General features: G+C 59.2%; 2 protein-coding genes across 7 annotated transcripts in view; one reads left to right on the top strand and one right to left on the bottom strand.

The window, feature by feature from the left end:
• Positions 1 to 583: 583 nt before the first annotated feature.
• On the top strand, positions 584 to 18,274 carry PTPN23 (protein tyrosine phosphatase non-receptor type 23). 3 transcript variants are annotated; one of them, XM_030492789.1, is made up of 25 exons: positions 584 to 735; positions 3,086 to 3,160; positions 4,378 to 4,505; positions 5,085 to 5,161; positions 6,112 to 6,161; positions 7,155 to 7,286; positions 7,716 to 7,796; positions 8,906 to 9,037; positions 9,181 to 9,228; positions 9,433 to 9,489; positions 10,063 to 10,121; positions 10,394 to 10,473; positions 10,656 to 10,770; positions 11,114 to 11,179; positions 11,562 to 11,707; positions 12,088 to 12,411; positions 12,706 to 12,860; positions 13,361 to 13,512; positions 13,808 to 13,987; positions 14,205 to 16,374; positions 16,561 to 16,742; positions 16,882 to 16,986; positions 17,095 to 17,233; positions 17,328 to 17,441; positions 17,525 to 18,274. In XM_030492789.1, exons 1-25 carry the CDS (start codon positions 652 to 654, stop codon positions 18,062 to 18,064), a joined length of 5,391 nt encoding a protein of 1,796 aa, XP_030348649.1. In that variant the 5' UTR covers positions 584 to 651; the 3' UTR covers positions 18,065 to 18,274. The 3 variants fall into 3 exon arrangements, with proteins under 3 accessions (XP_030348649.1, XP_030348655.1, XP_030348642.1); XM_030492795.1 differs by having other exon boundaries at positions 16,558 to 16,742; positions 17,328 to 17,427; positions 17,514 to 18,274; XM_030492782.1 differs by having other exon boundaries at positions 16,558 to 16,742.
• A 34-nt stretch (positions 18,275 to 18,308) lies between these two features.
• The window catches only part of SCAP (SREBF chaperone), a 65,375-nt gene continuing 55,807 nt past the window's right edge, over positions 18,309 to 27,876 (bottom strand). For all 4 annotated transcript variants that reach the window (XM_030492821.1, XM_030492814.1, XM_030492830.1 and 1 more), the window contains exons 14-23: positions 27,345 to 27,539; positions 26,216 to 26,417; positions 25,273 to 25,388; positions 24,595 to 25,165; positions 23,634 to 23,719; positions 22,851 to 22,933; positions 21,627 to 21,793; positions 20,989 to 21,069; positions 19,989 to 20,195; positions 18,309 to 19,789 (exon numbers count right to left, since the gene is read on the bottom strand). In XM_030492821.1, the coding sequence (XP_030348681.1) occupies positions 19,544 to 19,789; positions 19,989 to 20,195; positions 20,989 to 21,069; positions 21,627 to 21,793; positions 22,851 to 22,933; positions 23,634 to 23,719; positions 24,595 to 25,165; positions 25,273 to 25,388; positions 26,216 to 26,417; positions 27,345 to 27,539 (1,954 nt within the window). In that variant the 3' untranslated portion in view covers positions 18,309 to 19,543. The remainder of the gene's footprint in view (positions 19,790 to 19,988; positions 20,196 to 20,988; positions 21,070 to 21,626; positions 21,794 to 22,850; positions 22,934 to 23,633; positions 23,720 to 24,594; positions 25,166 to 25,272; positions 25,389 to 26,215; positions 26,418 to 27,344; positions 27,540 to 27,876) is intronic.

The following is a 27,876-nucleotide window of genomic DNA, read 5'->3' as shown; positions in this document are numbered from 1 at the left end:
GTGGGGTAAACTAGGATCTGTGAGATGTGATGAGGTGAGCTGGGATTAGATAGGATGGGATGGAGTGTCTGGGATGAGGTGGGCTGAGTGTTTGGGAGGTCACTAACAAGCCAGAACTCATCGAACTGCTTAATGAATGGGGTGTTATGGGAAACTCCGCCATTATTATTCTGATACTGATGGTGCTACTGGAGCGGATCTGGTGATGGCCTCGTGCGGGGGATCGGGGAATCACCAGGGGGAATCACCCACTGGCTATGAAGCACGAATTTAAATGTGCGTTGTGATGCTGGGACGGCAACCACAGGAGATGGAGGGGAAAGGGCTAATTAACGCAGCTAATTAACTTAAAGGAGCCGGCCTCGGGGACACCAGGCCCTCGCTTGGGCCCGACGGGGGACGGCCGTTGCCATAGCAACGACCAGCGGCCTTCCGGGGGGGCGGGGGGCGGTGCGTCGCCATGGGAACAGCCGTTCTCCGCCTATCAGCGAGCGAGGCGTCGCCATGGGAACCGCCGTTGAGACGCCGCCGGCTGGGCGTGGCGCCGGCCGCCGGAAGGGGCGTGGCGAGCCTCGTCGCGAGGACTCGGTTTCCCGTGAGGCGGCGCGCGCGGTGCCGTGGGGCGGGTGGTTCCGGCGGGCGCAGGCCGGGATGGAGGCCGTGCCCCGCATGCCCATGATCTGGCTCGACCTCAAGGAAGCCGGGGAGTTCGCCTTCAACGCCGCCGTCAAGAAGGTGGGGCCGGGAAAGGGGCGGCTGTGGGCCTGCGAGGGGTGCGGGGGGGGGGCGGGAGGGGCCTGGCAGGGGCGGGGCGGGAGGGGCCCGTGAGGGAGGGGAGTGCTCAGGGTGTGGGGAGTGGGGAGCTGTGGGGAAGGGGAGTGCTTGGGGGGAGGAGAAGGGGTTCTGTGGGGGGAGGGGAGTGCGTGGGGTGAGGGGCTGCGTGAGGTCTGTGAGAAGGGAGAGCTTGGGGGGGGATCGGGAGGGTCTGTGAGGGAGGGGAGTGCTTGGAGTGTGCGGCCCCGGGGGGATCGGGGGCTCTGCCAGGGGTGTTTGGGGTCTGTGAGGATGAGGAGTGCTTGGGAGATGAAGAGGAGCTCTGTGGTGGGTGTTTGGGATGTGGGGAGTGTTTGGGGGCACAGGGAAAGGGAATGCAGAAGGTTAAGGATTTTTGGGGGGGCCCTGGTGGAGCAGGGAGTTAAAGCTGGGGATGGTTGTGGGGGCTGTGGGGCAGGGCTGCTGGGGGCACCCTCAGGCAGGGACCTGGGCAGCTCCTGGGTGCGATGGGGAGGGGTGAGGTGCGGTGCCCCCTTTGCCCTGCACGATAAGGAGGGAGTGAGGCCGTGTGCCCCCACCAGCCCCACGGCTGGGCTCCACTCGCTCCCTCAGCAGCCGGGGTCAGTGGGTGCTGCCAGAGGGACAGGGTTTGGGGAGGGGGGAGCCCCTGGAGCACCCCCCATCCCGGGCAGAGCCTTCCCCCATCACCTCGGGGCAGAGCAGTGAGTTGGCAAGTCCATCCCTGCTGCATGTGGCTGTCCTGACGCCCAGCTCCCGGTGCTCCGGCCACCCTTCCCCGAGCCCCAGCGCCGGCTCCGGCCTCCCCCGGCAGCAGGTCATTTCTAATGCCTTGGCATTAGGAGACCGGGGTTGGTGATGGCTGATCCCTCACATCTCCTTTCGATGACAAATCCCTTGTGCCTCCTTTTGGCATCTCGTTTCGCTCCACTCCTGCGGGCTCATGTAAGAGGGACCCGAGGAGGGAGGTGCTGGGTCTCCCCCTGGCAGCAGCCCAGGCTGTCAGATCATCAGTTAAACCCCCAGTCCCTTTGCAGGAGGAAGGCTGAGAGTTTGGTGGGTGCCACAGATGGTCACAGGGGACACGACCTGTTCTTGCTGGTTGCTTTAGGGAGGTGAAGGACTTAATTAATCAGCTGTAAACAAGCTCCACCTCTGCCTGGCGTTTCCTAGTGCCACCCAGAGATGAAAAGCAGGATTTATGGATGTGGAAGGCCGGGGGGGCAGGGGTGTTCTCCTGTGCTTATGTCACCACCTACTTTCCACCCCCCTGTTTTTTGGGGTGCTGAGAGGGGCTGGCATCCTGTCAGACCCCGACAGTGGTGTTAGCCTGGTGGGAACATTCCTGTGCCGGGAGGAGGGCGTTGTGGGATCACCGAGCTGAGTCATGCTGTGCCGGTCGGGACAAGGTGTGGCGGCTCTCAGCAGGGAGCTGCTGTGCTGTGGGCCTCAGGGCTGAGGCAGAGGGATGGATGGTGGCCTTCAGGTCGGAGCTGGGTCTTACCAAAAGTGGGCTGTTTAGGGAATTTGTGTGTGGCAGCAGGTGGAAATCTGCTTTGTGAACCAGGTGTCCCCGCAGGTGTTTGATGGAAACACACGCTGCTTTGCTGGCAAATAGAAACCTGGTGCCCTGGTCAAAATGGAGAGGAAACTTCCCTCCTTTCTCCAGTGCTGAGCTGTGTCCACCTTGAGCTCAAGTGAGAGAGGGTGCAGGCAGCCCTTCAGACGTCCCCAACCACCTGGCTGTGGGTCCCTGATTCTCCCCCATGGCTTTCAGGAAGCTTGGATAAATTCCTGATGGGCTGTTGGAGGATCCGGAGCTCCCTGCAGTTGCGAAGCCCTATGCTTGCTGGCAGCATTGTGATCCGAGGGATCCCAAAATTCTTGCTAGAAGCACATTTGGGGAGCCCCCCCCCTGCCCCAGCAGCTCCCTCTGTGACTCCTCAGGACCTCATGGCCACTTGATTCCAGCTTTTCTGCCCCAGCTCCAAGGTCCCCGTTGTGTGCCGGATCAGTGCCTCTCCCCAGGGTGTTGGCTGCGCAGGACCCTGCATCCTGGCTTTGTGTTAAGCTGAGGTTCAGCAGGAACTGGGCAAGATTTGGGGAGTTTTAGGGGAGAAACAAGCTCCCAGCCAAGAGACAGAAGGCCTCAAGTTGGCGCGTGCCCCTTCACCCTGCCAGACCTGCCCTGGGGGCTTCTCCCTGGAGAGCTGCTGGTTGTAGCTCCAGTGTGGGGCTGGGAAGGTGGCTCCGGGTGTCAGACCAGGCTCTCACCTCTCTCTTGCCCCTCCAGTTTGTCCTGAAGAACTATGGGGAGAACCCAGAGAACTACAATGAGGAGCTGCGGAAGCTGGAGCTGCTCCGGCAGGTAAGCTGGGTCCCTCCCAAATTGCTCGTGGCCCTGGGGAGACCTGCCAGAGCTGAACCCAGGGAGCTGGTTCATCACCTGCCCCATGTTCCAGGATTCTTTTTCTGGCTTCCACCACCTCCCTGGAGGGGAGCTGTGCCAGAGTGCTGCCATGGCTGCTTCTCTTCCTCACCAGTAGCCCACGGATGAGTCTTTTGGCAACTGGGCTGCATCCTGCATTGAATGTGGCTCCCCAGATTCAAGCTTCCCAAGGAGCATGTAGGGGTCGGATATTAGGCTTATGTTGTGTCACCATCCATGAATTTGGGGGTTTGTGTTAAATAAAAGTTCCCTGTTGGGTGGAAAGAATTGCTTTATCTGGTTGGGCTGGTGCCTGAGGTCTTTGCAAGGAATAAATCAGCCTTTTGCTCTCAACTCTGGAGCCCAAATAATTGTTTTGGTCACTGGGGTCATCAATTTTGGGACCTCTGAGCAGGACAGAGGCAGCCTCCGTCCGGCCAGCTGGTAGCTGAGGCACGGGTGGTAAAACTGGCTGGAGATGCTCAGAGCCCTGCCCTAAGGCAGCACCGGTGCTGGTTTTGTAGAGGAGCCATAAGCCTGATGTGAGGGTGGAGCTGGGGGAACTCATGGTGCAGGCGCTGGTGTCATCTCACCAGCGTCTCCAAAGCACAGAGGTGGCCTTCCAGTAGGCCTGGAGGTGGGTAGGGCCTTAAACACCCATAGTCCAGATCTGGGGAGCTCTGGCCTCTGCCTGTGGGTTTAACCCTGAAGCAGGAGGTTGGAAAAACTTTCTGGTGCCTCCTACTCTTCCCTTCCTTCTCCCAGCTTTGCCATAGCAGCAGGTCCTGTGCCCTGTCCAGGACACCCCCTTTTCAGTCATTCCCAAGTTCCTCTCATTTATTTCACCTTCGGGAGCCCGTGCTGGGCAGAGCAGAGACTTCCTCCTGAATCAGTTGCTCTGGATCCATAAAGCAGCTCCCTCCAGCCTCACTTTTAGGTGAACAGACCTGTTTTTCTAGCTGTGTTTCGCAGGTCTTTTTCATGAGGCCAAGCTCCTTCCCCCTGGGGCAGCCGGCTAATGTCCAGCTCTGGCCAGCCCCACCACCAAGGCTCCTACCCCAGCCTGTGGATCTCGCCACGAATCCAGCAGGCTCCTCTTCCTGCCCAACTGCTCCTGTCCCCATGGTAGCCTTTTCCTCCTTCTCTCTCCCCTCCAGAGCGCCGTCAATGTGCCCAGGGACTTCGAGGGCTGCAGCACGCTGCGCAAGTACTTCGGCCAACTCCACTACCTGCAGAGCCGCATCCCCATGGGCGCCGAGCAGGAGGCGGCGGTCCCCATCGCATGGTGAGGAGGAGCTGCTTCCCCAGACTCTCTTTCTGGCATGGGGCTTTGGGGGTTGTGGATGGGAGGATTGGCTCCCAGTGGGAGCTACGCGAAATGCAGAGGCTGCCCCAAAGCAAAGCAACTGCTCTCTCTTCCCTGTGCATCTGATATGCTCCTCCCCAAAGCCCAGCAGTGGTACCAGGGGACCCTGGGGACCCCTTGGGAAATGGCATCCTGCCCTAGGGATCTGGCAGGACATCAAAACCAAGCCTTAAGGCAGCACAGCTGGCTTCAAGGAGATGCAAGGCAGAACCAAGACATTGTCACTGTGCAAAGTGACACTGCTGAGCTCTCCCTGGGTGGCAGAGTTGCTTGGCTGTGTGTAAATGGCATGCCTATGCTTATGAAGCCAAAGCAGTGGAGACTGCGCCATCCCACCAGCTCCCGCCTGGATTCGATGCCCAGGGTGATGCCAGACAGGAGGGCCTCATCTCCCAACCTCTGAGGGAGCACAGCTCCTGACAAATCCTTTCCCTGGCCTGTGCCCAGGAACACCGGTAACTCCACCTCCGGCTGGTAATGAGGTTTCTCTCCTCGCAGGACTGAGATCTTCTCGGGCAAGACGGTGACTCATGAGGACATCAAGTACGAGCAGGCGTGCATCCTCTACAACCTGGGTAAGGGCCTGGAGGCCAGCAGCCCTCTCTGTCAGCCCCGGGCATGAGGGATGTCTCCGTGCTCCATGTCAGCATTCCTTGGAGTGGCCAGGCAGCAGCATGGTTCCACCAGCAGCCAGGGCTCAGCCTGGTTCTGCCTCTTCCCCTCACTGGGTGCCCAGCATCAGAGCTGCATGAGAGGTTGATGCTGGGTTTTGTCCAAGGTCTTCTCTCCTTTCCTCCTGCTCTGAGCGTGCCTTGCCCGTGCACTGCCTTGTGTCTTGGCCAGAGGTTGCAACAAGGAGGCTGACAGTGAGCTGCAGCATTGCAAATGCCCTTTCTGGCACAGTGGCGAGCTCTACCAGGCTTTGTACAGCTCATCCAGCACGCCATCGCCTCAAAAGCCAGCAGACGAGTGTAAAAGCACCAAATCTAACACTTGTTCCCTCACCCTTGCTCTCATTCATGGACAGTCATGGCTAGAAGTGGGTTTTGGTAGCCCCAAAGGGAACGCTCAGCCCCTGGCCACTTAATGCAGCTCAAAACACTCCCGCCCTTGGCACTGCAGCTCAGGAGCTGACTGTCCTCTCCCAGCTGACCACACACAGAGCAAAGAGCTTTATTGTAAACCCCAGCCCAAAGCTGTTCCCTCAAGTTAGAAGAAACACCTCTGTTCAACCAGGAGGGTGTTAAATATTTGTTTTTTCATACTGCGGGTTTGTTTCCAGCCTGGGACATCCCTGTGCTGAATAACTCAGGTGTGCAGCCTTCCGCACTGCTGCCCTGTATGAGGAGCATCCCAAGGGCCGTGGCTCCTGCTGGTGCAGGGAACTGGTTGGGTGCTGTTGGGTGTCTCTGGCCAACGTGCCCCAGGTCCAGGCTTCTCTGGTACCAGACACCCCATCCCTGGGAGTGGTGCAGGGTTGCTGTTGGGGTCTCCTCACCCTTCTGAGCCTGTCCTCTTTCCACAGGTGCGCTGCACTCCATGCTGGGCGCCATGGACAAGAGAGTGTCCGAGGAGGTAACGGTCCCCCGGGTCTGCTCTAAAGGACTTTTCTCTCCCATATGGTTAACAGCGACCAGCCAGCAGCATCTCTAGTGCTTCTCCTCTGTCACCTGAGTGGTTACAGCTCTGGACACCAGCTGTGGATGTCTACTGTGACCCAGTATCACTGTAGAGTGTTACAAGGGGCCACCCCCATCCTGGCTGCGTCCCTCCATGCCCATTGTTGCTGTCCCTGCTCCAGCAAAGCTCTGCCCAATTGCTGGTTGGGCTGACCTTCCCCCGTCAGCACATACGGCTCTGAGGGCAGAGATACGATGCAGCCATGCATGCCCAAGGGAAATTGCTGAGTGATTTAGAGCCCTGTGAGACCCAGAGACTCGCTCCAGGCTTGTGGCAGCTGCTTTTTGCGGGTCTTGGAGGAGGCATGAGCAGCACAGGGAACATCTAACCCTGCTGAACTGGGGTTTATCACCATAGCTCTGCCTTGAGAAAAGTTGCTCTTTGTTGGGCTAGTTCAGCCTAGAGAAGAGAAGGCTCCAGGGACACTTTAGAGCAGCTTCCAGTGCCTAAAGGGGCTGACAAGAAAGCTGGAGAGGGGCTTTTGACTAGGGCAGGTAGGGACAGGACAAGGGGGAATGGCTTTAAACTGACAGAGGGGAGATTTAGCTGAGATCTGAGGAAGAAGTTCTTCCCTGTGAGGGTGGTGAGGCCCTGGCACAGGTTGCCCAGAGAAGTTGTGGCTGCCCCATCCCTGGCAGTGTTCAAGGCCAGGTTGGACAGAGGGGCTTGGAGCAACCTGCTCTAGTGGAAGGTGTCCCTGCCCATGGCAGGGGGTTGGAACTGGATGAGCTTTAAGGTCTCTTCCAACCCAAACCATTCCATGTTCTATGATTCTCCTGTCTCCACACATTCCTCACGTTGGGCAGCATGTGCCTCCGTACATCAGCTGGCTTGGCATGTGTGCAAGAGGGCTGTGTGCACCTGACACATGTTCTCCCATCCTCTCAGGGCATGAAGGTTTCCTGCACCCATTTCCAGTGTGCCGCCGGGGCCTTCACCTACCTGCGGGATCACTTCCCTCACTCCTACAGCGTAGACATGAGCCACCAGATTCTCAACCTCAACATCAACCTCATGCTGGTAGGAACTGGGTTCTGCCTCCGCCGGGGCACTGGTCACACTGGTACAGCTCCTTGCACACCTCGAGGGCAGCACCCTTGACCAGGAGAGGGGTGTTCCTAGGGTTGGGTGCTCCCTGTGGAGTCCAAGTGCTTGGAGCCAGGTGAGACAGGACCCAAGTGTCCCATGGGGGTTTTTGTCTTCAGGATTTGGGCTGTTGTAGGCAAGAGGGGCTCCCTCCTGCAGGAGGGAAGGAGATTTTGGGAGGTAGCGGGGGAGAGGGAGGGCTCTGGGCTGCACTGTTTGTCCCTGGGCTGGTTGGGCATCCCTTGGGCTGTAGCTCAAGAAAGGGGCTGTAGCTGCTGGATCCTGCCAGGGTTCAGGCCTGGCGCTGGCTTGGATACAGGGGAGTGTAGGGGAGAGTAAGTATTCCCCTCTTGTCCACGGCAGGGCCAGGCACAGGAGTGTCTCCTGGAGAAGTCCATGCTGGACAACAGGAAGAGTTTCCTCGTGGCCCGGATCAGTGCCCAGGTGAGCTCTGGGGAAATCTCTGGCCACTTCTGCCTTGGGACTTGCTGTTGCCAACACAGCCCTGCTCCTGCTGCACATGGGGTTGCTGCACATGGGGTTGGAAGCTCAGGGAGCGTGTCCTGGATCCTGCATAGCATCAGCACAGTCGAACAGCAGTATGGGGTGCTGCCACTACCTCGGGCTGTGAGCACAGCCACCAGCTCCTCAACGGAGACTGTAAGATGCTCTAGAGGAAAGGGATCCATCCAGAGGGACCTGGGCAGGCTGCAGAGGTGGGACAGTGCAAACCTCATGGAGTTCAACAAGGCCAAGTGCAAGGTCCTGCACTGCGGTCAGGGCAATCCCAAGCACAACTTCAGGCTGGAGGAGACTGGATTGAGAGCAGCCCTGAGGAGAAGGACTTGAGGGTGTTGGGTCTGTGAGAAGCTCCCCATGACCCGGCTGCAGTGTGCACTTGAGCCCAGAAACCAACCATGTCCTGGGCTGCATCACCAGCAGCGTGACCAGCAGGTCGAGGGAGGGGATTCTCCCCCTCTGCTCCGCTCTGGTGAGACTCCCCCCTGCAGTCCTGCACCCAGCTCTGGGGACCCTTTTGACAAGGACATGTAGGGACAGGACAAGGGGGAATGGCTTCTAGCTGACAGAGGGGAGATTTGGATGGGATCTGAGGCAGTTGTTCTTCCCTGTGAGGGTGGTGAGGCCCTGGCACAGGTTGCCCAGAGAAGCTGTGGCTGCCCCATCCCTGGCAGTGTTCAAGGCCAGGTTGGACGGGGCTTGGAGCAACCTGCTCTAGTGGAAGGTGTCCCTGCCCGTGGCAGGGGGCTGGAACTGGATGAGCTTTAAGGTCTCTTCCAGTCCAAACCATTGCATGGTGCTAACCCTCTGTATGGGGTAGGTTTATTGTGGTGGTGTCTCTAGTCCCTGGTTCTGACACAAAATGCACCAACTCACAAGTTCCCCACCAACCGTTTTCCTGCTCTGACTGGGTGATCTGAGACCTTGGGCACAAACACTGGTGGCGATGAATCCTCCTTTCCCTTGCTGCTCTGAATTCCACCTGGGATCCATCTTTCTGGGGTTTCTCCAAACACCCGTCCCTCTCTCTGTAGGTAGTGGATTACTACAAGGAGGCCTGCCGGGCGCTGGAAAACTCGGAGACGGCCTCACTGCTGGGAAAGATCCAGAAGGACTGGAAGAAGCTGGTTCAAATGAAAATCTATTATTTTGCTGCTGTGGCCCATGTAAGTGGGGAGACCAGCTGGGAGGCTGCTGGGCTGCAGGGGGACTTGTTGTTTGCTCCTGTCCCTCTGGTGTTTTCTTGCTTGTTTCAAAGATCTCCCTCGAGTTCTGGAGCTCTGATGCCACTGATTGTGTTTTCTTGCAGCTGCACATGGGAAAACAGGCTGAGGAGCAGCAGAAGTTTGGGGAAAGGGTAAGAAAAGTCGTGTCAGCCCATCCCATCCAGCCTGGGTTCTGGAGTGTGTCACCAGCAATGTCCTGCCTCCTGCAAGCACTTGTGGGTGCTCTTGAAAGCCCTGCGCTGTAGGAAGCTGCAGCCCTCAGGTGCTGGTGGTGGTCCACTGCAAAGCAAGGGCACCTGCTTCTGTGCCAGCCCTGATTCCTGGTCTCTGTGCAGGTCATCTACTTCCAGAGTGCTCTGGATAAACTGAACGAAGCCATCAAGCTGGCAAAGGTGCGTTCCTGCTCCATCCGAGAGCAGTAATTGGGTTTTTAGAGGGAATGAGCTGGGCCCTGGCTCAGGGCAGTGGGATGCCAGACTGGGAAGATGAGAATCTCTGTCAGTTTAAAAGTTTTCCTCTTCATTCAGCCTGTTGTCAAACTTGTGCTGGCTTCCCAGTGCTTCACTTTGCTTCCCTCTGGGGTACCCAGCCAAGCCCAAGGCTCTGGTGACTGCCGGCCATTTGGTCTGCAAGGGCTTTAGCAGGGTTTGGTATGGTTTGAATCATTCAGGAGCATGTGGGCAGCTCCAGAGGGGCCATGGGTCAGCCCTGCTGCCTCAGTGGGCTCCCCACAGAGCCCCTGGCATTGGTGCTGCGGTGCCAGGGCAACCCATAACAGGGTCTGCATGTGAGACCGGGGCACAGAGGATTTGGGGCTGCCTCCAGGCATCTCAGTTCCTCTATGGGGCACAAGGAGAGAGAGCTGGTGAGGCTGCTGCTGGCTTCTGGGCACACAGGGCTGTGGTTGGCTGCAGGGACAGCACTACATGCTCCCTGCCCCTGCCAACTCGCTCTTATTCCTCCAGGGACAGCCAGAAACCGTCCAGGAAGCCCTGAGATTCACCATGGATGTGATCGGTGGCAAGTGAGTCCATGCACAGGGTACCCCCAGATGTAACCTGTGGGTCAGAACTGCCTGGTGGCCAGAACAGCCCAGGGAACATGTCCTCTGACATGCAGAGCCAAGCACCCTGTGCTGCCCAAGGCTCCTGGGACACGAAGCTGCCATGGAAGCTGCTCTTTGCTCTCTGTGAAGCGAGCCCGAAAGAGCCCTGGCCTGACCCCACAGGGAGCGAGCTCAGGGAGCTGGGAATGCCATCTGCTCCTCACCAGTGCAGTGTCACTGCTTGTTTCCAGGTACAATTCAGCCAAAAAGGACAACGACTTCATCTACCATGAAGCTGTGCCTGCGCTGGACACCCTGCAGTCTGTGAAAGGTGAGGATGGGCAGTGCCTGCTCCTTTCTGAATCCATGGGGCTCTGGGACCCGTGGGACTTTGTGCCATGCTCTCCAGAGATGTGCTGGGAATGAAGGCGTGGAGCGGGAGGATGTGACTTGGGAATAACTGGCTCCCCATGAAGGTTTCTGACAGGGCCATGTTGTGTGTTCATCCCCTAGGTGCCCCCTTGGTGAAAGCCCTCCCCGTGAACCCCACAGATCCAGCCGTCACCGGCCCTGATATATTTGCCAAGCTAGTGCCCATGGCTGCCCACGAGGCCTCTTCCCTGTACAGGTGGGTCCCAGGCTGTGTAGGTGGGTCACCAGCACAGCTCTGCCAGAGCAGGACAGCCAGCACCAAGACCAACAAGGAGCCCATGCCCCAGCTCTGTGCCTCTGCTGGCTGAAGGGAGCTGGAGGTGACCAAACCAGCCACAGTGGGTTCCTTGGGGAAGCACCGGCATCCCGGGTTGTCCTCTTGCCTGGCTTTGGTCCAGGAGCTGCCCCAAAGGGCCACATGCCACAGGCCCAAGCGTGGCTGAGGCTTTGGCCAAGCCCCAAAGGACTCTTGCAGTTTATGGTGGAGGTTTCCCTGGTCCTGTCACAGCACTAAAGGGTGTTATTTTCTCCTGTCGCAGTGAGGAGAAGGCCAAGCTCCTGCGGGATGTGATGGCCAAAATTGAAGCCAAGAACGAAGTGCTGGAGTAAGTGTGAGCTGCACCTGAATGGGGCCCTGACCAGCCCCTCCCTGCTGGGGAGGGCTCCTGTGCCCAGCATGGGGGTATCCCAATGATCCCATTGCTGGGTTTCCCGCCCCAGTACCAACAGGAGTGCACCCATCCCTGATCTGTCACCCTCACACTGAGCACAGTCAAGTCCCAGTCTGCCCAGCTCTGGGCAGACCCTGTCCCCTCAGTTCCAGTCCTGGTGACTGCTCCCCAGATTCACCCTGCAGCTTTGCTGAGGCATTTGGGGGTGATGCAGCAGTGCTGTGCTCCGAGCTGGCTGTGGTTTGGGATGGGGGGACCTGTAGGGAGGTGTGGGGAGGCTCTGCCACCACTCAGGGGCTTGTTCTCTTGCCTGTAGCCAGTTCATGGACTCCATGCAGCTGGACCCTGAGACCGTGGACAACCTGGACATGTACAGCCACATCCCCCCCATCCTGATGGAGAAATGTGCTGCGCTCAGCGTGCGCCCCGACACCGTCAAGAACCTCGTCCAGTCCATGCAGGGTAAGGACACGGGGACCCGTGGGGGGACATCCAGGCTGGCCTGGGGGCAGGCACCCTGCTCCTTGCCTGGGCTCGGTTTGAGGAACCCCCACCCCAGTGGCTGATTCTTTGCTGGTATAAATTCCTAAACCCCAAAGTGTTTTTCCTGTTGAGCCCTGCTGCGGCCAAGGGCATCAGTGCTGTCTGGATCCCCCTGCAGGCAGGCCCTGAGCTCAGCACCCAGGCATCTTGGCTGGGGTGTCTTTGCCTTCTCTGGTTGCCCACAGCCAGATTTATTCCTCAGGCTGCTGCATCAATGCATGGCTTTAGGCTTGGAGCAGGCGGGCTCGTAGCTGGTGGTGCTTCGGCTCCTTCCCAGCCTCCATGTCTCCCCCCTTCAGTGCTCTCTGGGGTCTTCACCGACGTGGAGGCTTCCCTGAAGGAGATCCGAGACCTTCTCGAGGAGGATGAGGCGCAGGAGCGGAAGCTGCAGGAGCTGCTTGGGAAGGTCCCACCACCGCAGGGGTCGTCCCCACCACCGCCATCCCCGGGGCTGGCCGAGGTCAGCAAGGAGTGCTCCAAGTACCTGGAGGTGCACGAGAAGGCCAGCTTCACCAACACCGAGCTCCACAAAGCCATGAACCTCCACATTGGCAACCTCCGCCTGCTCAGCGGGCCGCTGGAGCAGGTCCGGGCCGCGCTGCCCTCACCCACATTGACTGAAGGTGAGTGGAGCTTCTCACCCGTGCTCGGGGCTGGGGGAAGGCAGGTCCCACTCGTGCCTGGGCTCCCCTCCTGTTGCCCTGTGCCTTGTGAGCTGCGCTGGGCACTTGTCCCCCACAAAAACACATGAAATGGGGTCCTGGTGTGGGGACAGAGACACAATTCATGTCCCAGCAGATGCCTGGCTTTACCCGTGGGTGTGCTGGACCAAGGGCAGGCTGGCTCCATACCTCTGCGGAGCGTTTCAGGGATGGGGGGGGCTCCAGCACAGCCACTGAGCCCTCCGTGTCCCCCAGATGACAAGCAGGTGCTGCAGAACCTGAAGCGAATCCTGGCCAAGGTGCAGGAGATGAGGGACCAAAGGATGTCCCTGGAGCAGCAGCTGCGCGAAATGATCCAGAAGGATGATATCACCACCTCGCTGGTCACCACCGACCGCTCCGAGATGAAGGTGGGTGCCAGCCGCTGTGTTTGGGGAAGTCCCTTCTTCCTAGAATCATGGAATGCTTTGGGTTGGAAGAGACCTTAAAGCTCATCCAGTTCCAGCCCCCTGCCATGGGCAGGGACACCTTCCACTACATCAGGTTGCTCCAAGCCCCGTCCAACCTGGCCTTGAACACTGCCAGGGATGGGGCAGCCACAGCTTCTCTGGGCAACCTGTGCCAGGGCCGCACCACCCTCACAGGGAAGAACTTCTTCCTCAGATCTCATCTAAATCTCCCCTCTGTCAGTTTAAAGCCATTCCCCTTGTCCTGTCCCTGCCTGCCCTTGTCAAAAGCCCCTCTCCAGGTTTCTTGTGGGCCCCTTTAGGCACTGGAAGCTGCTCCAAGGTCTCTCTGGAGCCTTGTCCTCTCCAGGCTGTGCCACACATCCCAGTCAGGGCTGCAGCAGTAGCTCTGCTCCATCCCACCCCACCCCTGCAGCCTCCCAGAGCCCCACCTCTCTCGGCAGAAACTCTTTGAGGAGCAGCTGAAGAAGTACGACCAGATCAAGGTCTACCTGGAGCAGAACCTGGCTGCACAGGAGAACGTCCTGAAGGCCCTGACGGATGCCAATGTCAAATACGCAGCGGTGCGCAAGGCCCTGGCTGAGGTGGAGCACAAGTGAGTGGTGTGCGGGGCTGGGGGGGCCAATTCCCTGGTGGGGGTCTCAGTGCCATGGTGGGGTCTTGGTGCACGGGAATAGCCTTTACCCACATGAGAGAGAGCTGCGGGGTCACTGCCAGCTTCTGTGCTCTGCCTCTTGTCCTGCCCCATGGCTGGGGGCCTCTGGTGGCTGCTTCTCCTCCACCCAGTGTCCCTGCCAGGTGGGTGCAGGGAGGGGGGCCTCAGGAGCAGAAACCGCCAGCATTGGCCTGGTGCTGTGCCCCTGCTCATCCCCTCTGCCCCGTCTCCGTAGGTGGAACACCACCGTTCAGACCCTGGTGGCCTCCTATGAAGCCTACGAGGACCTGATGAAGAAATCACAGGAGGGGAAGGACTTCTACACCGACCTGGAGGGGAAAGCCGCCAAGCTGCTGGAGAAGGCCCGTGCTGCCTGCCAAGCCGCCGAGGCCAACCGGCAGCAGATCTTGGAGAAGTAGGTGGTGCCGTGGCCATAGTCGTGTCACTTGTAGGGGCTGGAGGAGGCTGTAAAGCCAGTGCTGGGGTGCGACACCCCCAGGAAGTGGGGACCACCTTTGGGTGCTGCTGGGTGAGCTGGGCTGGGGCTCGAGGGGTTGGCTCTGGTGCGGTGGGTGTGCTGGGGGCCTGCAGCGCTGTGCTGAGCCCCACTGAGTCTCGCTGCCTCCCGGCAGGGAGATGAAGAAGCAGCCGCCCCCCCGGCCCACGGCCCCCAAACCCGCCCTGCAGAAGAAGCCCCCGGAGCTGGATGGGGGTGGGCTGGACGCCGCGGAGCTGCCACCGCTGGGCTCACTGGTGCTGTCGGAGCTGCCCGAGGAGCTGCGCAGCCTGCCCCCCGACGTGCTGGCCGGGCACCTGGCCCGCCTGCCGCCCCCCGCGCTGGCTGCTCTCAACCCGGCCCTGGCCACCGGGCTGCAGCCCCACGGCCCTGAGCCCTTCCTGCCGGGGGGCAGGCTGGGCAGTGCCCCGCTGCAGCCCCTCACCCGCTTCTCAGGGCCCCCGGCTCTTCCTGGACACTACCGCTTGCCAGCAGCCCCTGCCTCGGCACCAGGCCCTTTTCCCCCTGGCACAGGGGCCCCGGTGCAGCTCCTGCAGCCCACTGCCCCACAAGCAGCCGGGCTGCCCCCTGGACCCAGCTCAGCCCCATCCGCAGCCCCCCAGCTCTTCCCCGCCGCCCCACTGATGCGAGCCCCGGTGCAGCCCGGCTACGTGGGGCCCCACATGCTTCCCCCACACTCGTCCCCGCAGCACGGCCCTCTGCCCAGCTCTGCTCCTGCAGCCTCCTACAGCCTGGGCCAGCCTGGGGTGCCCATGCCTGGGCCCCCCACTGTGGGGCTAGGCCCTATGGGTGCCCAGCCACCGGTGGGTGGCCCTGAGCTGACCCCAGCCCCCCGGCCAGCCACCACTACAGTGGACAGCATCCAGGCACCCATCTCCAGCTGCCCGCCTGCCCCACGGCTCCCCAGCCAGGGCCCAGCTGTACCCCCAGGCCCTTTCCTGGCCCCGGGGGCCCCCCCTGGCCCCTTCCCCTATGCCCAGGGAGGGCCGCAGCCCTTTGGGCAGCCAGCACAGCACCCCTTCCCCCCTGTGCAGCACCCTCACACCTTTGCTCCCACTGCACAGCTCCAGCCCAATGTGGAGATACCAGCTCGGGCCCATGGCCCGCAGCAGTTTCCCCCAGCCCCCTTTCTGCCCCCCGGGAGAGCCTCAGTACCGCTGCCCTTCCAGCCGCACCCCCGGCCCACACTGCCCCCTCAGGCCCAGTTTGCCCAGCAGCCCTTTACCGGCCCTGGGGGGCCCCCACTACCCCCGCAGCTCTACCCACTCCCGGGGCAGGACACACTGCAGGCTGGGGCCCGGCCCTTCCCCAGGGCCCCCAGCCAGAGTGGTCCCCCAAGGCAGCCCCTGCCTGCTGCAATGGGGGGGCTGCAGCCAGTGCCCCCTGGCTCCCCAGCGCTGCCCTTCTGCCCCAGCCCTGCCGCCCCCAGCAGCCAGATGCCCCCTGGGACCATGGCCCTGGGCCCCCCCGCACCTACTCCCCCTGGCCAGGCTGCCCCCCACCATGTCACCCCTTCCCCCAGCCCCGGCCTCAGCCAGGGCCCGGGTGCTGTGGTGGTCCAGGGCACCCTGGTCCCCTCCCCAGCCCCTTCCCCGCAGCCAGCCTTGGCCATGCAGCCCCCAGCGCTGGTGCCACAGAGGCCCCCACCCGCACTGACGCCGGGGGGGCCTGCGCTCCCCCAGGGCCCTGGCGAGGCCCCATTCCAGCGGCAGAGCTCCTCCACCGATGACCTCCTGTCCTCCAGCCCCGAGAGCCAACACGGTGGCTCCAAGGCAGCCGTGGGGCAGCCCCTACTGCAGCCCACCAAGGCGGATGCCAAGGAGGGGCAGAAGCCCAAAGCAGTGCAGCTCATCGAGAATGATCCCTACGAGAAACCGGAGCGAGTGCTGCGGCTGCTGGCGGAGCTGGACCGCTTCCGCGGGCTGGCGGAGCGGCTGGAGCGGCCGGCGCCCGGCGGCGGCACCGAGCTGGACACTGTGTGGAAGGAGTTGCAGGATGCGCAGGAGCGTGACGCCCGGCAGCTCTCCATTGCCATCGCCCGCTGCTACACCATGAAGAACCGGCACCAGGACATCATGCCCTATGACAGGAACCGCATTGTCCTGTACTTGGGCAAGGATGACTACATCAACGCCAGCCGGGTGGAGGACCTCTCGCCATACTGCCCCACGGTTATCGCCACCCAGGCCCCGCTGCTGGGCACTGCCGCCGACTTCTGGCTGATGATCTACGAGCAGAAGGTCTCTGTCGTCATCATGCTGGTGTCAGAGCAGGAGCTGGACAAGGTACACCTTTCCCTTAGGGGCGGCTGAGGCAGCCATTGACCTCCTGTCGCTGTGGGGCAGCTCTAGGCCCTGGCAGGTGACAGAGAGGGACAAGAGGGTCCCCAGGGAAGGCGGCTGCAGGGGCTGGGGCATTATGGTGCTGCCATTGCCCGCTCCTGAGGCCACCCCATTCCCTCCCTGCAGCAGAAGGTGCTGCGGTACTTCCCCACCGAGCGGGGCCAGCCCATGGTGCAGGGACCCATCACCCTCGTCCTCACCAGCCTGAAGGTCGCCCCCACCCACGTGGAGAGGATGATGACGCTGCAGTACCGTGACCAGAGCCTCAAGCGCACTGTGGTCCACCTCCAGTTCACCTCCTGGCCTGAGCTGTATGGCGCTGGGGGGAGGGTCCTGCTGGGATGGGGGGGGTCCCATGGGACCCTTGAGCTGCTCCTCAGGGTGGCACTGAGCCCTCCTGGGCGGTGGGAGGGTGTGTGTGAGAGCAGTAAGTGTGTGTGTCCCCCCCAGGGGCCTGCCTGACAGCAAGGGGAGCCTCCTGCGCTTCATCCAGGAGGTGCATGGCCACTACCTGCACCAGCGCCCACTCCACACCCCTGTCGTCGTGCACTGCAGGTGAGCTGCGCTTGGGTGGCCTCCTGTGGGGTGGGTGACTCTGTGTGTGTGTGTGTGTGTGTGTGTGTCCCCTTCGTGGGTCTGTCACAGCCGGGGATGTCTCTGCAGCTCCGGGGTGGGCCGCACGGGGGCCTTTTGCCTGCTCTACGCAGCCATGCAGGAGGTGGAGGCGGGAAATGGCATCCCCGACCTGCCCCAGCTCGTCAAGAGGATGCGGCAGCAGCGCAAGCACATGCTCCAGGAGAAGGTAACGGGGCTGTAGGGTGGGGGCGATGGGGAGTCCCCCCGGGCTGGGGGCTGCTGCCTCACCCTGCCCTCCTCCTTCTCCTCCTCCCTGGCAGCTGCACCTCAAGTTCTGCTACGAGGCTCTCCTGCTGCACGCCGAGCAGGTGCTGCTCCGCCACGGCGTGGGTGCCCCTGCTGTGCCCAAGGCCACCAACAACACCTCTTCCAAGGTGGGTGCAGGGGGAATGGGGTGCTGGGGGGGTTGGGGGGAGCTCTGCTCCACCAGGCTCATGGAGTGTCCCCCTCCCTCCAGCTCTACTTCCCCCAGGACCCCCAGGACCTGGTGCTGGGGGGGGACGTGCCCATCAGCTCCATCCAGGCCACCATTGCCAAGCTCAGCGTACGGCCGGGGGGGGCCAGCACTGAGCCCGGGGGGGGCTGGGGGCCAGAGGCGGCCCCCCCACCAGATGCTGTGGACACCGAGGCGCTGACGGTGCTTCCTGATGCCGCAGTGGACGGTGTGGGTGCCTCCGAGCCCTGCCCACCACAGCCACCTCTCCATGAGCCACCTGGCGCCCCCGAAAGCAGCAACCCCACAGCCGAGACCCCCGGCGGGGTGGCAGTGGCCGTGGTGGCCCCCCCTGCCACTGCCCCCCCCTCCTCGTCCTCGCTGGAGCTGCTGGCCTCCCTCACACCTGAGGCCTTCACCCTGGATGCCTCCCTCAAGGGCAAGCAGCGGATGAACAAGCAGAACTTCCTGCAGGCGCAGCCGGGTGAGGGCCTGCGGGCGCCCCGGCCCAGCGACGATCCCCTCAGCCTGCTCGACCCTCTCTGGACCCTCAACAAGGCCTGAGCGAGTGGCAGGGTCCCAGACCCCAATACCCTGCTATTGGGGCCCCACTTTGGGGCAGGCTCCAAGGGGAGTGTGTGGGGGGTCCTGCCTTGTGCCCCCCCAGCCCCTTAGCTCTGTACAGATGTAACTGGCGCTCGCCCCATTGTTTGACTTCAATTCAAACTGACTTTTTCAGCTCTTTGCTACTAAATAAAGCAAGTTTGATTGGCAGGTGCTGACGGCGCGGGGAGGGGTGCAGCCACGCTCAGGTTAGTTCCGTTTACTGGAGGTGTCCTCGTACACGTTATAAAACATGATCCGGTACAAAAAGCGTCCCCTGTACAGAACAAAGCGTACAGCCGGGCTAAGGCCACCCGCGGCGGAGGCGAAGGGCTCCCCGGGGACCCCCCGCCCTGCTCCCCCGGGGCCCGTTGCACTGCCTCTACAATCACCAGGGTTCGGTTAACAGACGTCAGCAGTGTTGATTGACATGAGGGCTGAGAGCGGTGGGGAAGGGCCAGGCCCTGGCTCTGCTGGTGGGGCAGCAGCCAGGCCCCTGTTGTGCAGCTGGCGGGGTGGGGGGAGCAGAGCCCCAGCCTGCAGTGATGGAGGAATTCAGGGGCAGCCCCATGCCTGGGGGTGCTGCCAATTCCCTGCGGCTCCGCCAGCCTGCCCGGCTCCCCCAGGCCTGCAGGCAGGATGGGGACAAGGGCTGCCTTGCCCACTCCCAACCTGAGAAAAGCCTCCTCTGGCCCTGCAGCGGGAGGAGGAGGAGGAAGGTGCTATTGCTGCAAACTAGGTGAAGGAGAAGCCAGGAAGGGCAGCCAGGAGCAGGGCCGAGCGTCCTGAGGGGGCTGGGTGGAGCGAGGGCCGGCACTCTCCTGCCATAATAAATAAATATATACAGCGTATAAATAAATAGGGCAGGGGCAGGCTGGGGCCTCTAAGGCACGTGGAGGCCGAGCCAAGTCCCCAGGCGAGGTCAGACCCGGGACCCGCTGCCGCTGGGCTCGGTGCTGGGGCTCACCACTAGCCCAGGCTGTTCTCTGTACAGGGCTGGCTGGGAACACTGCCCCACTCCTGCCCCGCTGCATCATGGGCTGGGAACAGGCTGGACACTGCTGTGGTGGAGCTGTATCCAGCTCAGCACAGCTACCGCAAGGCAACAGGTGCCAAGGCTCCCCCAGCACCTGCTGCTGTCGCTCAGCCTCCCCAACCAGTGGAGCCACCCCACTGCTCCTCATCCCCATCCTGAGCAGGATGCCAGAGCGGCCCCATGCCCCTCTGTGGCCCCAGGACTGTTGTGCATCTGCGGAGCCTGCATGGAAGATGCTGGAACAGGGCAAAGAGGCGGGCTCAGGCCCTGCAGGCCGTTCGGTGGGTGACAGAGCGGTTTACGAGGTGGGATGGCAACAGAGGCAGGGGGACCACGATGGAGCTGGTGTCCCTGTCCCCTTAGCTGCCCACCTCTCCCTCCAGCCAGGCTCCGGCCCATCCTCCTCAGTCCAGTTTCTCTAGCACTGAGGGCACATAGACCAGGCTGAGCTCGCTCCCGAAGTTGCAGACGATGGCGGCGTTCTCCAGCACGAGGATCTGCCGCGCTGGCTGTGACTCGTTGCTCTTCCCCAGGTAGACGGTCTGGAGCAGGTCACCATAGCCGATGTCCCAGAAGGAGACGCAGCCCTGGCCGCCCGTCACCAGCAGGTTGTCAGAGATGACTCCCAGGCTGGCACCACAGCCCATCTCCTGCATGGAATGAGAGCACATCAGTGCACTGAGCCCGCTGCAGGTACCCAACAGGGCAGGAATTCCCCTGCGAGGGCAGGCTGCAGCCTGTGGCCAGCCTATGCCATTGCTGGGAAGAGGTTGTGGAGCCACCAGGCGTTCTGGTTCCATGGGTCCATACAAGTGCAGGAGTACCCTTAACCTTTCCCTGGCCACTAACCTGCTGGATTGAATAGAGCTTGATTCCTGAGCTGCGGTCCCAGATGCTGATGACATCGTCCAAGCCGCTGCTGATGACGCAGGACGTCGTGCAGGTGAGGGACGTGACATCCCCTCGGTGGGCATACATGTGGCTGACCTTGCTCCCCGTCAGCACGTCCCACAGGCAGATGGCACCGTCCTGGCCACCACTCGCCAGCACCATCGTCTGCAAGGACACAGCAGAGCCAGGTCAGCAGCCTCGGAGGAGGGCAGACGGTGACCTCTGCAGCACAGCCCAGGGCTTTGCTGTGCCACAGACACAGGAAGGTGCCAAGCACACAGGCCAGTTCTGTATAGAAGCACTTGCTGAGCACAGCGGGTACAATGCTTATGGGTAGTATGAGCATGGGTACAGTGGGAATGGGGCTTTCCTGCTCCAAACAGGGCAGGGAGGCAAAACCATGTCCAGGGAACAGGACTGCTGTGATCGCAGTGAGCTGAGTGGGAATCACAGAATCCTGGAATGGTTTGGGTTGGAGAGACCTTAAAGCTCACCCAGTTCCAACCCCTGCCATGGGCAGGGACACCTTCCACTAGAGCAGGTTGCTCCAAGCCCCGTCCAACCTGGCCTTGAACACTGCCAGGGATGGGGCAGCCACAGCTTCTCTGGGCAGCCTGTGCCAGGGCCTCACCACCCTCACAGGGAAGAACTTCTGCCTCAGATCTCATCTAAATCTCCCCTCTGTCAGTTTAAAGCCATTCCCCCTTGTCCTGTCCCTGCCTGCCCTTGTCAAGTGCCCTTGCCCTTGGGCACTGGAAGCTGCTCTAAGGTGTCCCTGGAGCCTTCTATTCTCCAGCCTTGGAAGTCACAAGGTGAGCACACAGCCATAGGGGCCAGCAACCCCTCTGCATCCTTGGAGAAGCACACATCAGCTTCCCTGGATGCAGATCAGGAGAGGGGTTCCTCCAGCTGAAGCAGTGGCTCAGCAGCCAGATGTAAAGGCTGTTCTGCACCTTACCTGGTCGATGTACACGGCTGTGATGGCTCCCGAGTGACCCTGCAGTGTGAACAAACAGCACGAGTCCTCCAGCCGAAACACCTGCAGGGCGGAGGGGGCAGAGGTAAGTGTCCATAGGGCAGCCGTGTCGCAGAGCCACACTGCTCATGAAGCAGCCCATCCCACTTTATCCTCCTTACTGCTGTCCCCCTCTCTCAGCAGAGCCGGAGCCTGTAAGCAATTCGGGACAGTGAGGAAGGGGCAGGGGAAGGGAGCAATGGGGCAATGCCTGTTGGGAAGTGACGTGCGCGTCCCTGCTGCTGGAAGGGACGAGAAGACAGGGGTTACCCAGAACCTAGACCTGGCTACTCCTGAAGTCGCCCAGCCCCAAGGCAAGAGGGTCTCTTGCTCTGCTTGGGCAGGCAGCTCACACAGGGCTCTGTCTTTCTACTCCCTCTGAGGGTATCCAGGCAGATGGATACAACAAGGGAGCTTCGGGAATGCACTAGATTGGGCTCCAGCCACCCCACCTCAAATGCTCACCTACCTCTTGCACACACACATCATCTCCTGGCCACACAGGAGATGAGCTCATGTCCTGCAGTGGCAATGGCATGGAAATGCACGTGCACCCCTCCAGTTACAGGGCAGAGCCTTACCCTCAGAGTGTGGTCCTGGCTCCCAGTGACCAGCCGCCCTGCTGCAGCCTTCAGCGCCGTGATTGGCTTCTGGTGGGCACAGGACACGGTGTGGGTGAGCTGGCACAGGATGATGTCGCTGCTGCTGAACACTGGCGAGGATGGGATGCTGCTTCTGCTTGGGGCTCCTGTGGTGAGACATGCAGACACATCCTCGCTGCAGCAGCTGCAGCCTTAAGCTCCAAGGCTAAGAGCACCCAGGTTGGACAGGGCTTGGAGCAGCCTGGTCTAGTGGAAGATGTCCCTGCCCGTGGCAGGAGGTTGGAACTGGATGAGCTTTAAGGTCCATTCTAACCCAAACTACTCCAGGATTCTATTCTATGATTTTATGACTGGATGCTGAACTTCAAGGAATTTAAACCTGGTCCTCCTCCGAAGAGCCGCACACTCAGTGCTCTGGCTAACACCAACAGAAGCTACAGCTGCCCAGTGCTCATGAACAAGTGAAGTGAGGGTCTCCAACAGGGTCCTCAGCAGCAGAACTCGGTTCTGCAGAGCAGCGGCCCCTACACAATCAGTCTCTGCAAGACTGAGGTCCCTGAACCCCAGAGCTCTGCAATTCCCTGGTCATAGGTAGAACAGAGAGCTGGGCACAAGGCTCTCCGTGCTCCATAGGGAAAAGTCATTTCCACGGGCAGCCCTTTCCTGCAGAGCTTGCTCCACTTCCACATCTACAGCTTGCAGGGCCCAGGACATCCCTCAGGGAATGTAGCCATTCTCCCAGGGTTTCTCTTCCCTCCAGGTGCCTCCAGGACCAAAGCAGCCACTACACTGCAAACCAGTTACACGAAGTTTTGTGCGTGGTGTGGTTGTGTGGGGCTACATGGTGTACAAACAAGAGAGAACACACCTTGCTGAAGGAGAAAATAAGTGAGGAATGGGAGAAGAAAGAGGTACGGAGCAGAGATGACCCTGGAATGCATGCCTCAGCCTCCAGGGCTGTGCACTGGAAAAAACCCACACTTGAGGCACTCTCCCTACATTGGGAACTCCCAAAATATCCCTGAGCTCTCCACAGCAGCTGGCTCAGCATTCTGCAGCAGCACAGGGTGTTTTGGAGCACGGCATTATTATGAAAGCAGAAGTGGGTGTGAGGTGAGGAAGAGTCAGGTACCAGGAGGCAAGGGGAGAGGAAGAGGCTCGGCAGAGCTCACGCGTGCACAGCACGCTCAGGCACTCGCTCACCTCGGAACTGCAGGTGGTTCAAGGATGTGTGTGTCTCTAGTGAAAAGAAATCTAAAGAGCCATTCAACCGGGCAGCGACGATCCTGAGGGAGAAACACAGGCACATGAGGAGAGACGCTTCCCTGCTCCGACAGGGAAAGGAGCCCGGAGACCAGACACCAAGGCAGAGCACCAACCACACACTTCCCCCATGAGGATTCCCTTCCTGACTGCAAGGAAGAGGGCTCGGAAATGATGCTAAGCTCAGACTGCAGAATGAACTGGCAGATGGCACTGCCTCTTGATTAACAGCACGTGGAAACAAGTGATCCAAAGGTTCAGCACCCAGCCCCGAATTATTCTGGATATTCAGCTATGACAAAGACTGAGTATCTGTATGGAGAAGTGGCTGCTGGAACAGAGCTGGACCCAGGAAAGCGCGTTCCACCAGGCCCAGCTTGAGAGGTCAATGTGTGGAAAGGAAGGGACTTCTTCCCGTGAGGGTGGTGAGGCCCTGGCACAGGCTGCCCAGAGAAGCTGTGGCTGCCCTATCCCTGGCAGTGTTCAAGGCCAGGTTGGACGGGGCTTGGAGCAACCTGCTCTAGTGGAAGGTGTCCCTGCCCATGGCAGGGGGTTGGAACTGGATGAGCTTTAAGGTCCCTTCCAACCCAAACCAGTCTGGGATTCTATGACTTCCCAGCTGAGCCTCTGCCAGCTGGAGCTGTTGGACCTCTTGTGGCAGGAGGGTCAGAGCCTCACATTCTCCCCCCCTTGCAGGAGATGACCAAGCACACACACAGTTACCTGTTGTTCAGGAAGACGAGTGCTGTGATACCAGATTGACCTTCATCATTACTGCTACGGAGGGTGCCCTCAATAGCATCCCAGACCTGGAAGGAGAAGGGATTACTGCTGTGATCCTGGCCAGGAAAGCATCGTACATTAAGGAGGTGGTGATCCAACCTGTGCTGTGCCACACATATTCCCTGCTCCCCTTAACTGTCTGATTTTAATGAAGGAGCCTGCACAAAACTCCCTCTTGGCACTAGTAATTACAACACGGGGCTCCCACAACAAGAGGGATGTACAATCACACCGTCCTCTTCTTCCTTTTAGTGCTACTTCCAATAAACTGTAATTAATGCTGCAAAACCTGCACACCTTTCTTATCAGTGTCATCTGGTAAGATGACCAAATGCTGCTAAACACATGCCCTGTGGCAGCACGGGCTCCAGCTGCATGCCCCCCATCCCCAGCTCCACAACACCCCTCCCTGCTCTTGCTGAATCCCACATCTGCCCCGTTCTGAGCACGAAGCGATATTGTGATGTGTAATGAAGATTCAGCAGCAAAATTCAGTCAGCGTCGTGAGGGAGCTGCTCGGGAAGAAGGACAAAAGGATAAAGAAACACAATGGAGTGGCCTGTCTGTGTCTCTGGGTGGAAGGATAGAGTCAGGTTAAAAATCATTGAAAGATTTATGTCAAAATGTATTTGTTTAAAAAAACCCCAAAACTCAGCATTTATTTTGAAGGAAAAATTCTAACCTCATTTCCAAAAATGAAATGAAAATCAAGCTAATTCTGGAAGTTTCTCATCAGAGATTTGAATTTCTGATTAAAATTTGCTTCAAAACCTGTATCATTCCTACAGAATTCCTATTCATTTTACCTTATACCATGACTGACCAGCCACATCACTTAAAGACATGGCAAGCTTTAGAGCTCTCTAGAGCAGCCAGTGCTGCAGCAAGCCTCGCTCCTCACCTCCAGCTTCCCGTTACTCCGGCCAGCCACAATCAGATTCCCTTGCAGGTCCAGGCTCCAAACAGAGCTCTCCAAGTCTCCTCCCCAGGAAGGAAGTGTTGAGGATTTGTCAAATCCCGTAAAAGACTCGTCCCCCAGGCTCCTCCTGCGGGTGCTGCAGCCTCCCTCCTCGGTCCCGCAGCCCAGGGAGCGGGCTCTGCCGCTCCCCGCGCAGAATCTGGCCTGGCCGTGCGCAGCGGAGAGGCCCGTGAAGCTCATGGAGTTGGAGGAGCTGTGCTCTTCATACGCTTTACCCACCAGGCTGCTGAAGTCGTACCCGGTCTCCTTCTGGCGACTGCCCACCGCGCGGAGCCGCGTCTCCGGCTCGGCCACCTTCACCTGCTCAGAGAAGTTGGTGTCGATGAGAGACGTGAGGTCTGGCTGGTCGCAGAAGAGCGGCGGCTGCGGAGGGCTGAGCATCCTTTTGAGCTGGTGGCTGTTCTCATAAGAGTCGTCCAGACCGTTCTTGCCATCGGGACTGTGATCCCAGCTTTCCTGGTAGTCAAAGATGCCGCTGCTGTCTCGTCGCAACCTAAAACACAGTATTAATCATCCAGCCCTCCTGCCTCTGCTGCTGGAGAGGGCTGGTTTCTCACACAGGGGTTCGCATCAGCTGCTGAGCAGCGTGACCCCACTCACCTTGGTTTGGGAATAACAGTGAGGCAGTCGCCAGTCTGAGCATCCCACACACGGATCTGGCCCACCAGGCAGCAGCTGACGAGCAGCATCCCATCACTAGCCAGACACTCGATGTCCTGGGAAGGAAGAGCAAGCACAGGTGAGGCCATTGGATCTTGACAACCACCTTCCGTGTGGCTGAGGAATTACACAGATGATAAATAATGTCTAAATTCTGTGGCTGGCTGAGAAACTTAAGGATACGCTGAGAACATGAGTGGATCTTTGCCCTGAGTCTTAGATGTGCTCTAGACTGCTGCAAATCAAACAGATTCTGTCTGTCTCCCCTTTCCCTGACAAACTACAGCCCAAAGAGACAGGAGGATCAGGAAAGAGGTGCAGCTTCTCTGGAAAACACTGTACAGCATTTCAAACTCCATCTGACCAGATGCCTGGATTTTTTGTTTCATCTCAATAGGAAGAGACATCTTTCCCCTCAAGAGAACAGAGTGAACAGAGCAGCAGCACACTCACCTGCAAACCCATAGATGCTTTTAGCAATGGAAACAGCATTTAAATGCTCAAACCCATGCACTAACATCTGGGAAGCAGGAAGAAAGGATCCAGTAGGCATTAAATATCAGGAAACTAGAGCTAGCCCAGCGAAGAGGGCTGGATCAGCCCAGCTGACAAGAGCCCATAGAAAAGGTAGTAATAGCAATTACAAAAAGCTCAGAGCAAGCCCCAAGAAGAAATGGAGAAGTGCTGCAGGAAACTTCATATCCTAGAATATATACGTAGCATCTGGCTGGGTGTCAGCCTCCACTGCAGTGGTGCTAAGGCTGCAAAGCTGCTCTGCCCTTTGTGGGGTCTGTTGTTTAAATAAAAGCCCAAGAAAAGAGAAGATGTGTGGTACAAGCTAGTAAAATGCCTCTCTTGTAGGGACACCTCCCACCTGACCTACCATGAGGTGACCCCTGAGCACCAAGGGGACGATCTCTGTCTCAGGTGGGGAGTAGCCATAATCGTCACAGGGCAGGTCCCCCCTCTTCCTCCGGCTGTGCGAGATCCCGTTCTGCCCGTAGTTCTTGGGGCAGAACACCTTGTACAGGCAGAAGAGCAGGAGCACCAGGATAATGCCCGAGGCCAGACCCAGAGCAGCCACCCTGGTGGGAGAGACAAAGGGACGCAGAGACAAAAAGAAGGTGAGACAAGAGATCCAATTACTGGTCCACAGAGAGACTTTGAAAAATACTGTGAAAGTATCACACATGATCCTGGTCCATAGTGATTCGTAGAAAATTAAAGAGGTTTTTTAATAGGAGAACGACCATTTCAACAAGATTTCAGATTTTTCAAGGAGAAAAGTGCACAGCAATAAGACTTTAAGAAAAAATGGGGATCAGGATAATACACAGCCAGATCACCAATTCGGACAGCAAGCTGTGAGTCCATCCTCTCAGTAGGAAAGGAAGGTCCTTGTGCTGGCATGAAGTTCAACACAGCCAAGTGCAAGGTCCTGCACCTGGATCAGGGCAATCCCAAGCACAACTTCAGGCTGGGGGAGACTGCATTGAGAGCAGCGCTGAGGAGAAGGACTTGGGGTGTTGGGTGACAAGAAGCTCCCCATGACCCGGCTGCAGTGTGCGCTTGAGCCCAGAAACCAACCGTGTCCTGGGCTGCATCACCAGCAGCGTGACCAGCAGGTCGAGGGAGGGGATTCTCCCCCTCTGCTCTGCTCTGGTGAGACTCCCCCCTGCAGTCCTGCACCCAGCTCTGGGGCAACAACATACGAGGGACTTTTGACAAGGGCAGGCAGAGACAGGACAAGGGGGAATGGCTTTAAACTGACAGAGGGGAGATTTAGGTGAGATCTGAGGCAGAAGTTCTTCCCTGTGAGGGTGGTGAGGCCCTGGCACAGGTTGCCCAGAGAAGCTGTGGCTGCCCCATCCCTGGCAGTGTTCAAGGCCAGGTTGGACGGGGCTTGGAGCAACCTGCTCTAGTGGAAGGTGTCCCTGCCCATGGCAGGGGGTTGGAACTGGATGAGCTTTAAGGTCCCTTCCAACCCGGGATTCTATGATTCTATGACTTACTTGTAAAGAGTAACATCCTGGTGCCCTTGCGGCTTGGATGAGGCTTGGTCAGGCTGAGCTTGAGCATCCAGCTTTCCGCTGCTTGAAGAGAAGAAGGGGTGGTAGCGGTTTGCCTCCTGGGGATGCCGCACTTCTAAGGCCTCTTGTGGGTTCAGATATAGCGTGACAGGGATTGCTGGAAGGATGCTGATGTACCTGAAGGAACAGAAAGATAAGAATAGCTTAGGAACAACAAACACAAAACCCCACAAACATTCTAATAGGTAACCTAGATCACCCCCTTGCCAGCAGCCAAGGTAGATCTCAGCATGCACTTTCAGAGCAGCGGTTTTACGTATTCAAAACTGAAGACCTCCTTTGAAATCTTTTTCTCTGAAGATATTTCCTAAGTCTTAATGCTTAACTCCATGGGAGAAGTTAAGAGCCAACAGTAGAATGAACTACTGATGAGATCAAATGTATCACACAGATTGAAGTAAGGATATAACCATCTGGTCCAGTTTCCTGTAGGTCAGAAGATCTCACCAAGAAG

This window comes from Strigops habroptila, chromosome 1 (genome assembly GCF_004027225.2).
Source record: "Strigops habroptila isolate Jane chromosome 1, bStrHab1.2.pri, whole genome shotgun sequence".
NCBI lineage: Eukaryota > Metazoa > Chordata > Aves > Psittaciformes > Psittacidae > Strigops > Strigops habroptila.
The sequence above is the reverse complement of the archived record's forward strand: the minus strand, read 5'-3'. Positions and strand labels throughout refer to the sequence as shown.